General features: G+C 40.9%; 1 protein-coding gene across 2 annotated transcripts; it reads right to left on the bottom strand.

The window, feature by feature from the left end:
* Positions 1-58: 58 nt before the first annotated feature.
* Positions 59-11,505, bottom strand: LOC135335449 (coiled-coil domain-containing protein 171-like). Of its 2 annotated transcripts, none has more exons than XM_064530944.1 (15): positions 11,337-11,505; positions 11,117-11,196; positions 8,496-8,670; positions 8,220-8,332; positions 7,766-7,854; positions 7,575-7,710; positions 7,161-7,310; positions 6,930-7,033; positions 6,296-6,422; positions 6,041-6,143; positions 5,498-5,712; positions 3,542-5,170; positions 2,014-2,385; positions 1,625-1,840; positions 59-257 (listed from the first exon to the last, which is right to left on the bottom strand). In XM_064530944.1, the coding sequence occupies exons 1-14, from the start codon at positions 11,371-11,373 to the stop codon at positions 1,637-1,639; spliced, it is 3,534 nt and encodes a 1,177-aa protein (XP_064387014.1). In that variant the 5' UTR covers positions 11,374-11,505; the 3' UTR covers positions 59-257; positions 1,625-1,636. The 2 variants fall into 2 exon arrangements, with proteins under 2 accessions (XP_064387014.1, XP_064387015.1); XM_064530945.1 differs by having other exon boundaries at positions 5,507-5,712.
* Between the last annotated feature and the right edge of the window lie 217 nt (positions 11,506-11,722).

Here is an 11,722-nt window from a genome sequence, read left to right as displayed (position 1 = left end):
GTTGACATGGACAAAATGCCAACAACATTTAAGTACATGTACTGCATGTTCACTATAATTATCATAAAACCAACCAACTATATTAATGATCTTTACCGGACGGAGTGAGTAACAACCATTGATAAACAAAAGAGATTCTTAGAAACACAAAAACACATGATATAATATCCCACAAACATAACAATCATACAGTCTATCACAGTTGAATTTGGTGTGTCCATCTCACCTCAGTATAATAATAACTGTGTAGAATACACCTGTAAGGGCAGAAATAATAATAATAATAATCGGATGTATTATAATGACCCTAATAATAATCGTATGATGTACTATTAGTGACAGAGAGTGTACAGTAATTAATCCTGCATCACATCTGGTCCAGTAATTGCACGCTGTCAATGACAACGTATTAAATAATGGCGCGGCCGAAAATGTTATTAAAAACTGCAGAGAACTTCATCATCACACACGATTAGAAATCAATAGTATAGTTACTCGTGCAATAAGGGATTTAATTTCATAACAAGCACTGGCAAGGCTAATAGCACTCGGCCAAGTCTCGTGCAATTAATATAGCCTTGCCAGTTGCTCCCATATTTATACTGAATATATTATGAGCAGTCAATTTCACGAATATACATGATCGATAAAATTTTAATGAATTTTTTGCATGCCCATAATTATAATTAATAATAATCCACATTAATAGCAGGTTAATTTTGTATATTTTGTATTGTAGAGCATCAACAAAAATAAAACTACGAAGTTATTCTATTGCAATAGGTTCAACGTCACTATCCTGAGCTGTACAAATAATTATGGGTAGTTTATACAAACATTTACAAATTATCCGCTATAATTATGGTGGTAGGTACAGTAGAACCAGCTTAAAAAATATACAGGGTCAAATTCAACTAATAATCAGAAAATGGGCATGACACTTAATCCACATGCGCAATTAACAGCGTTACCATGGAAACATGCTTGTTCAGGGTTTCATACAAGGAGAGGGTGCCCCCTAGAAATAAATGCTGCCAGAACAAAATTGATGATTCGCTCCTAAAAAATTAATGTCTACACTGAGACTAGTAAAATTTAATGGTTTGAAGACCCAAATTGCACTCAGATAATCATTCCTCAACATTTTTTCCTCCCCCGGACTCCCTCAATTCAATGTTTCTCCCTTCAAGCTAAAAATCCTGTATGAAACCCTGCTGTCTTCTGTGCATGTGCAGACAACCACATGCACTAAATTTGCACAGCTGTTTAAAGTGGGTGGATCAAGGTGTGGTTTATCGATTCGATTATCCGGAATATTCTGTTATCCAGCTTGCCTCTAATCGATTAGACTACTGTATAGGGGCAGGGTTATTTTTCACACATCAAGGGGGCTTTTCCCCGAACAAGATGTGAAAAAGTACTATCAAACAGCTCGACCCCATTTTGTTTTCGTATTCTAAATTGTCGCCTCCTTCTCTCAAAAATTAATGCGTGGATGAAACAATGAATTACATGTAGCTATAAAAAAAAATTATTATAGGCACTTCACATGAACATTATTTTTATCTAAAAAACACAGTGACTATCGTTTCAGTCAGACCTGTACAAGTTTATAATTTCTCACTTTTTTCAACTATTAATCTTCTGTACTTGCAGACTCAGCAGTGACTGCAGCATGGGCCAGACCGATTTGACGTTTACATGTGGTTAGTACAGATTGAAGCTCCCCTAACTGCTGGGCCTGTGACAATCTCTCCTTGTTAGCCAGCTCTAAGTGCTTCCTCGTGTCAGCTAGGTGCTCTTCTTTGTGCTCAAGGTTCACACGAAGTTTGTTGAGCTCCTGTGTGAGTATGTTTGTGTTATTAATGTACATGTCATAAGTATCGTGACATCTACACGTATGAAATGTTTTGCATATACTGTACAATATCAACGTGTTTAGTACTCTTGCTATGAGCATTTCTCTTACAGAGCCCTTTGTGTACTTAATTATACTGTAAAAGACAAACTCACTTTCTCGAGAACACAGAGAGCGGCACTCTTGGTCTGAGTGGAGTGTCCCTCTTGTTTTAACCTAGTCTGCAACTGTCTCACAGCCACGCCATGCTGAGTTAGCGACAACTTAAACTCATGCTCTCTCTTCAATGCCGCTTCCAGATCACCACACACGTTTAGGTAGCACTCGTGAGTGACCATTCCAGCCAGGTCCTTTCTCAGTTGTTCCACTTGTGACTCCAGACCCAGTGCATCTTGACAGGCACTAGAGAGACGGGTAATTTCTGTCTTGTGTTGATCCAGAGTGAGATAGAGGGTGTGACGTTTCATCTCACCCTCGTGAAGGCGACCAATAAGACTGGTCAATTGGGTGTGGAGAGACTCACACAACTGTAGAGGGAATGTGGTAGTCTAAGAATATACATGTATACAGGATAAACACAATAGTTACACGCATGTATACAAGCAGGGGGTGTCATACAGGGGGAAGGGGGATATCCCCCCTAAAGTTATTCAGGTACTAGTTGTATAATGAGAACGCTTAGGCAACCTCAAAACCAGAATGCACCTTGGGTCGGTATGTTGTATACTAACATGGCACCCAAAAAAATTATTTGCATGACCCTGCGCGTGCCTTTATTTCCTCCCTCCACTACAAAATCCTATGACACCCTGACAAATAATTATGTGCAGGGATATTTTCGAAGTAGTTAATCCTCAGTCACACAAGTTTGCCTTTTCATAATTATGGTAAACTAGGCTTAAGATGTGGTTAGCCGACCATCCCGACCAGTACCATACCCTCGCAATAATACGCCCACGTGTTCAATATACGCCCATCCCCTCTTTTGTTACAAAGTTCCTGCACCAGGGTACTTTGACTCGATAATATGCCCACCCAGAATGAAGAGTTGGAGCATAGTGAAGAAACAGTTTAGTGTCACAGTAGCTAGTTACATGTAGTAGACAGACTCAAGGTTACATGTACCTTGCCTTGGTTTGCTATTCCTTCTGTAAATTTATAGAAAGTACCAGAATGTAGTAGTGATAGCGCTCTAGGAATAATTATGACTTACAACTTGCTGATCCGCTACATCATGAGCAACAAAATAATTTGTTCCCCCTAGTATGTTCAGCAACACTTTTCTATGGCTTTACATGTTCATGCATTTGTATGGTAACTGCATGCTATCAGCGAAAAATATTGAGACGAGGCTGCAGGTATTATTTAGTGGGCGTATATTTGAGTAAAACCTCACCGTTCGCGCGAAAATACGCCAGCGCTAGTCCCCTCTATGCCTGAAGTGTTAACAGAAATGATGGGTGTATTATCGCGAGGGTACGGTATGGGCAGATCCCTTATGTGTACAGAAAAAATGCATGGAACATTATTTTACATCGGCATACATATATGTGACTAGCCTCCTTCACAAGGCCTGGAATCAAGGCTAGCATGTGACCTCAAATGCACACGTCTTACACACATTTATAAGGGAAACTACAGGAATTTACTTTAATATTATTACATTGTACATACACGTAATACCTCAGTAGAGTTGCAATAGCCCTGACCAGACACGCTGTGTAGAGCTCTCTCTAACCCTCGACCGAGACGGTAGCACAATGAATCACTTGTTAGACTCCCACAATCGCTATGGAAACGACAGCTCATCTTTTCCAATATCTGCACGAAACAGTTTTTAGTTGGATTAATGATAACTCTTTGGCATTCTAATTTTTGATTGCTAGACGGTCGCTGTCTGATTGGAGACTGGTTATACGAGCTGCTTTGTTTGGAGGTTATCGAGTCTAACGTGGACTGTAGATCAGAAAAACAGTCTCTCACATCAGATAAAACTCGTTCGCTCCTGAGCCAGCTGGCAATGTCTGTAGCTTGATGTTGCTGAGGAGGGTGTGAATGTTTGCTCAATCGTTGTCCCAATTGTACAGTAATGTGATGATTACAAATAGAGGAAAGATTAATGGAAAAAAGGCAGGCTGTTTGTTTATCCATTTTTTTGAGACGATTTACTGCGAGTATGACTATCGAGACCTTTCTGAACCTTAGTAATGGAGTAGTGGGTGATTTTGAGTTGCCAATTATTGAGCATTGTGAATTCTCCAGGACGCTCTGACTTTGAGGCTCTCCTATATCACTCTGAATGGAGCGTACGATTCCAATCACTTGCTGTTGAAGCTTCTCACACAAGGCTAGCTGTCTCAGTAGAACTTTTTTTTGCTTCGTTAGCTCTTGTACTCGTGCCAAGGTTGGGAACAATGAGCCAGCTAGGAGACAATTACAGGCAAGCAGACAAGCTCGATCGTTCTTGTAGCCTCTGTGAACTTCTTGTACTTGGCTGAGCTGTTCCTCAAGTTGTTGATTTTTAAGTGAAAATTCCTTCTCTTTGTTTAAGCACTCTTCGAGTTTTTGATTCAATGTCGATAGCCTTAATGTTTTTTCTTGTAGTAAATTGTTAATTTCTTCGATTCTCTGTTTGGCCTGATCCAGCATCGTCTTGTAGTGATTCCTTTCACTTGAAGAAGTTTCAATTTCTTGCTTTAGCCCAACAATTTGCTGTTCAGTTTCCAAACACCTTTCTTTGCTCTCAATCAACTTGGTATCGTATAGAATTTTTAGTTCATTAGTCCTCTCTGCCCAATGTCTCTCTTGTGACTCCATATTTGAGGTCATCTTCCCCATGCTCTCCTTGTACATATCATCAGTTGACTGTAGTGTGGCCACTAGACTGGTATTGGTGGCTTGAAGGTGTTTAGCTTCCTTCTTGGTCCGCTTGAGGGCATCTGCCAGAGCTACAATTGCAGTAGTCACAGAGCCAGCCAGTCTTTCCCACTTGTTTTGATCTGAGCCCAAGCTAATCAATTCAGAATCGGATCCACATTCACTGGATGAACTGTTTTTGGTCTTTGAAGCATTGAGGGATGAGAGGAGTGTGTGTAGATACTTGCAATGATTGGTAACAGCATCAGCGTGTGTCTTTCGGAGAGTTTTCAGCTCGTTGAGTGTGGAGGTGTACTCAGAGTGTACTTGCTGTTTGAGTTGGACTAGCTGTTCTAGTCGTGATGTCAGTGAGGTGTTAACTGTCTTGGTGTGAGATAGTTCAGTGGTGAGACGAGATATTTCCTTACTGTTGGCACCCAGTCTATGCTCTGCCTCCTGTGTGTACGTGTGTGGGGGGGGGGGTAGAGTTCACAGTACTTAGCACAATAAGAATGTAATATAATGTATGCATGCAAGAAGTGAGAATATTTTGTTATGCAAGAGTTAAGACCTGCACAATTATATTACTACTACGCTTACTATGTAACACAACCAATATACGTACATGTACATGTAAGAGAAAAATTACTACACCGTACCTAAGCCTATTTGTTTCTGTAGTATACTGCTAAAAAGTTGTAACACTTCGACAGTGTTTTTGGTATAATTATATACAATGCTACATACACGTATCGAAATGACAAACATGAAGCTCTCACTCACTGCATTTACCGTTGTCCTGGCTGTAACCACATCACGATAGCTGGCACACTCCTTGCTCATCTCCTGCACCTTACATCTTTCAGCCTGGAGATCAGAAGACAACTGGTTGACGTTAGACTCAACCTTGACCAAGTGGGACAATACACCCTTCAAAAATCGCCGGGCTTTATCGGGTAGTTGGGAAACATCAGTAGTGGGTGGAGCTGTACTGTGACCTACATAATTATTACGATAAATTTATTGTGAACAGCCTAACCATGTTAAACTACGTACTACAAAAAGTGACAGAGCAGTACGGTTTGGCCAGCTACAGTTGATCAGATTGAAATGTATAACTAAAGCTTTCTGAGGGCTACCTGTATAATTAGAATTGGATGCTCAACACTCCACTTGTATTCCCTCGAAGATAGCTAGCGACAACATGTAATAATTATACATAATTATTCATAATACAGTGCATATGGATTATACCTATAATCTAAAATCCATGTGTACTGTACAATGACACCCACTATACAGTGTATCTCATACACGCGAACTCACTTGTTAGAGGCAGGTGTTTGGCTGTGAATGAGTTGAGGAGAGAGTCCACGTCCTGGATGGAGGCATTGTGGGACTCTTCCAAGAGCGACTGTCTCTGCTTGGTCTGAGGGGTAGGGGAAGAACACACGTATGCACATCACGATCAAAAAATAAGTAATATGTACTGCTGTTGTACAAAGACAATTACAGCACACTTAATTTCTCACTGGACCCTGTACGGTTAAGTTGGAATAGGAGGTACATGTATCCACATACCGTGTTTAGCTCCTCCTTGAGTGTCTGAAGGTTACTCTTGTGCAGCTGTAGTTGGTGTGAGAGCTCTGAGATGAGCGATTGCTTCTCTCTCTTTTGTTGTCTCAGTGACTCACACTCACTCTCCTTCCTACAAGTGTAGCACAGTATAAACATGTACGAAAATTAATGTGTACACGTGTGTGTGTGTGTGTGTGTGTGCGTGTGTGCGTGTGCGTGCGTGCTAATAATAATTATGTGAGTCGAGACTTAGTAATTGAACAGTAGTGACTCAGCCTCAGAGAACTTGTGCGTACTAACATAAAAAATATTTTTGTGGTACAAAACCTGCACAGGACGCTTACATGTACCGTATAGCGGGAAATTTTCGTGGGGTGCAAAATTTTGCGTTTTTTCGAGAGCAGAGTAGTTAATATGAAAATTAAAACTTCCACGCACCGGTATTTCACATGCAAAGCTATTGGTGGGTGTGGTTTCCTGGCATTAAAACGAGAATATTAGAACCCAAGAACATTTCTGCTGAGGGCTCTGGAGCCAAATAGCGAAAATTTGCACCCGCGAAATTTTCCCGCTATACGGTATATACGTACGAAGAGAATACCAAACAGTACTAAGCAATGTACTGTAGAGTGCTCACTTGTGTAGCTGGTCATTGATTGTGGCTGATTTGTCCTTCTCTTTCTTGAGGGAGGCCTGAAGTGTACTGACAGATGCTCTAGTCTCCTCCAAGGAACACACTACCTGAGTAGGGAGTTGAGACACATGAATATTATCAATGTCAAAACTGAGAATTTTAACTGACTCGACTAGCTATATATTTTATTTACATGTACGGTACCATTAATTGTTGTGAATCAGATGCCCGTACCTGATCGTGTGCTGAGTGTTGCTCTCCCAGAAGTGTCTCCAACTCTCTGGTTCTATGAGACCCGGCCTTTAAGCCAGACTGAGCTGTCCTCAGCTCAGATTGTAATGACTCCATCCGGCCCTTCAGACTACTGGCCCTCTCATCAGCAGCCTGCATGACAGACAATATCCATGTAACTTTGTCCACTATTAACATGGGGGCGCTGTACAATTTACAACTGCTTGTGTGCTAACTGTGTGCAGAGTTACGTGAAGCATAAGCCATCCATCAACACCTAGTAAGTTGTTAGAGCATGTACATATACATCTAAAGCAAGCATTTAGGTGTGGTCTTGCACAACGAAAGACATTACATTACGTCTTGTACTCTTCTTATTGCAACTCCATTAGCAGAGTGTGATAAGTTCAGACTGACCTTCCAGTGCATTCTAAAGCTATTTCCTTCTTGTTTGGCTTCCTCTAGCTCCCGAGTGAGACTTACCACACACTCACTCTTGTCTGACAAATCTCCTTCTACACTGTCAAGTTTGCTCTCCAGTGCAGAGACAGACCTGGGGATTACATTAGAATAAACACAGCGTGAAATTTAGTTAAAGAGGTAATTACTCTGTCAATGATGTGTTGTCCAGGGCTTGTTGTTGGTGCACCAATTCCAACTTTCGGTAGAGGGTAGTCTGTTGCAAAAGTTCACTTTTCTGTGTTGAGTGTTGATGCAATCAATACGATCCCAACATTAACTAAAACAACCATAATACTCTCATTCCGTTCACCAGACGTTTTATGGCATGAAATGACTACTTCACCATGTCAAATGGGTATATTTCGAGGGAGGGTGTATGTATCTTGAACATTTATACCCATAAATTTAATATAATGCTGCAAATTAAATACGTGAAAACCTTTCTAACTGTCTTTCCACGAAAGTTTATACCCTCGAAATCTGCTATACGGACGGTACTCCTTCAACAAGGGTACACGCCTGTGTGCACATACTCTGCTATTCTACTCGATTCTACTGCCATTCTACACCACTACAATACAAGCAACTACTGGTCCTTACCTGTATGGTGAGTTGCTGCTGCTGCTCTGCCCTCTCCTTGGCCCTGGCTTGCTGCACTGTGTCCAGAGTGCTCCTCCAGCCCTGGCACTGAGTCGTCAGCTGGGAGACACGCTCTGGGGGAAGGGGGATTGTTTCAATGTTACACGAACAGGTTTGAACACATTGCACTTTAAATGCACAGTGATGCTCTTGTAAATTACAGCCAAATATATCATGTGCCTTTACGACAAAACATTTTTTGGGTATAATACTATACTTGGTTAGTGATGAGCCAACCTTGAAACGACTGCTTCAACGTATTCCATTCCTTCTCTCTCTGTTCAAGTAAGTCAATATGTTGACGACCATCTTTCTGTGATAGTGTGAGCTGATACTCCAGGCTATGTCTCTGTGCCTCCCCTTGCTCCAGTTTGGAGCCTATCCTCACCACAGCGTTTTGTAGGTCTCCAGCCTGGAGGGGGCATGCATGCATGTGTTGTAGTAGCCTTGTTCCCACGCCTTAATAGAAAAATACGACTTGGTATTGATTGTATCTGGGCGTGGTTAGGAACCGGAAACAAAAGCAGACATTCTTCACATTATGTTTCCTGTCATATTTCCCCGTATAAGTTTAATACTGTAATTTAGCTCTGCGTGTGCTCTCAAGTGACTAAAATCTAGCCATAGTTTATCTAGCTAGCTAGCTATGACAAGTTTAAGTTGTTTTGCTGAAGCAAGAAGGCCTCACTCTCATTGCATAACAGGTCCAGGCTCTCAAGCTTCTGTCAGAAGGAAGAAATGTTTTTGTCTGGTTTTCAACATGGTATGGCAAGTCCATTTGCTGTCAATTGCTGCCCTTTGTGATAGACTACAAGCTAATAGGTAGGACCACACTGCCGGCCCTTGTACTACAGTGCATCGAATAGAATACCAAAAATGTGTGAGTAGTTGTACCTAAACGTAAATATCTTATGATTGGAACGTTTCTAAGAAAATCTGCTGATATCATTGTGTTGGTGAATGAATAAGCTACAACATATCCAAAAGTATGACTATCAGTAGAGCACATTATGTGCTCTTGCTATCAGTCTACCAAATCAAACCACGCCCATCACATTCACTGGAGGAATGAGAGGTACAACCCAGAGGTATAAATAACATTCGGTCATCGGTCAATTTACTATTTTGACCGGCCATTTAACTACTGTCTCGGTCATAATGTCCTGGCATGCAAAGATTGAACGCCAAAGGTCATAGATAATGTGTATACGCACTAAAATAATGATCTCATATCAGTCATGTGTCTTAGCCTCGATCCCAGGTCGAGTTTTCGCTTTTATAACGGTTAGGCGAACAACTAGGCCTGGTACTAGTTGCCTGCGCATGCGTCAACCAATTAGCCCAATTCTGGCTAATAGTATATTCTCGTTCACTTTTGTGACATTTATATTCGTGTACTATCGTGTACTAGAAGTCAGTTCCCGTTTATCATTATTGGTGGATAGTGGAATGGCTCTTAGCTGAAGCTTCTCTCTTCTCTAAAGCTTAGAAAACATTATTCTGAAGACTGAACAACAAGGGAAGAGGTATAAAGCTTTGTCAAGCTTGTTAAGGTTAGATATTTTTGTGTGGGCCCTATGCTATCAAGTTTTGTTCATGTTTGGCAAGATCTATGTAGACTATAGTTTCATCATTAATATGGTGGATCAAGTGAAGAGTGTGAGCTAGAGAACTTGGTGCTGCCATCATCAGCTCGTCGACAATGACACTATAACCTGTTTAATACGAGAAATTTAATATGTATATAGATCTACACGTATTTAGAATATCTACTTCTCTGTACAGGAGCAATGGCTAATATCCAACTATCCCAACAGTGCTCCTCTTGGCTATACTGACGGACGAAACTGGACGGTTTGAGGTAAGGGTTTAACCGTCTTTGATATTGTCATATACTTACAGGACTGGAGTATGACCTGCTCGTTCAGGCGTTGCTGGGTAGCTCAGAGGCATCAAGAGAATCTACGTTTTCTCAAGCAAAATTTAACTGAGTTACGAGTTGACTAGAATCAGAGAAGTCCAGCAGCCTGCTAAATCTTTTTGAAACGTAATTTGAAGGCATTCAATCATTCTGAAGTTGCCCTGGGTCACTGTAATCGTGCTGCAGCACAACTGGCAACTCCCCAGGCCTTTGTGAAGCAGCTCCCTATGTGCATCTTTTGTGTACTCACTCTGTGCATTTTCATTTCTAAATATTTTTGCCGACCACAAATATAATGAAAATTTGACGCATGTGCAGACAACTAGTACCAGGCCTAGTTGTTCGCCTAACCGTTATAAAAGCGAAAACTCGGCCTGGGATCGAGGCTATCATGTGTCTTTGTTCAATGTGCAAAAGCAGGCCTAGATATATATGAAGCAGAGTGACAAGACGACTAGGTAAGCTTCTATTTTATGAACAAGCATTACCTTACCTTTTCTAAACTCTTAATTTTTTTTACTAAAGAAATTGCGTGAGTAATTTAGTGTCCGACCAATATCACCTGATGGCAGAACAAAATATATTATGCTAGGACAAGTATTATGTATTATGCTGGGACAACTTGTCAGGACAATCAAGATGTGTTGTTTATATCTCTTCAACCGTATTGGCAGTTGGTGCTCTACTATAAATGGAGGCGTATGGTCAGCCCCACCCCTTTCCAAATTACCTTACCCATTCTGCTACAAGCTAGCTATATAGCTAGATTCTAGCTATAATTATAGACATCATAATTATAGTACAGTACACAGACACATTTCTAGCAACAAGCACAATTTAAACAGAGTAGCAGTTTGTTTAGGAACATAGTATTTGAAAATTGTATATAATTATAATAACAGTGCTGGTCACACCATACTATGTTTATGACACCCACCTCCTGGTTGTGTTGTCTGATACTCTCAGCTAACTGGCTCTCAAGCTGAGCCACTCGCTGCTGCAACTTCAACATATTATCTACACCATGTGAAAAACACTCTACATAAGCAGTTTTGATAAAATACCACTGCACTATTCACTACCGATATTCATATCATAGAAACTAGCTGATACAGAATATTCATACATTAGCTACTGTGTTCCTGTGATGCAGATACCTTTGTCCACAAACTTCTCTTCCATTTCCTCTTCCATTTCTAAAATTCTCTTCGCTGTGCCTATCAGTATGCTAGCGCCGCCTAGGCGCAGCGCCTAACACCATGGTCGGCCATACCTTGAAATCACTTTGAACCCAACTCTGAGCCTTTGAACCAGAGCGCCTAAGCTAGCGTAATTATGTCGATCATTACCAACTTATGGTTGTCAAGTACCGTATATGCTTGATCAGGAGCCGCGGCTACTAAATGTTTCATTTTGCTGGAAGAGGAGGCTACAATTCAAGAGGGGCCACTGTTCAAGAGCGGCGTTTATTAGCTCCAGATAATTTAGTTTTGTCATCAAAAGTTGTTTTCACCTGCATAAACTTGAACTCTGCCATGAGAAA

The sequence above is a fragment of the Halichondria panicea genome, chromosome 4, assembly GCF_963675165.1.
Source record: "Halichondria panicea chromosome 4, odHalPani1.1, whole genome shotgun sequence".
In the NCBI taxonomy this organism is placed as follows: Eukaryota; Metazoa; Porifera; class Demospongiae; order Suberitida; family Halichondriidae; genus Halichondria; species Halichondria panicea.
Note: the sequence above shows the minus strand (reverse complement) of the source record. Positions and strands in the feature narration are given on the sequence as shown.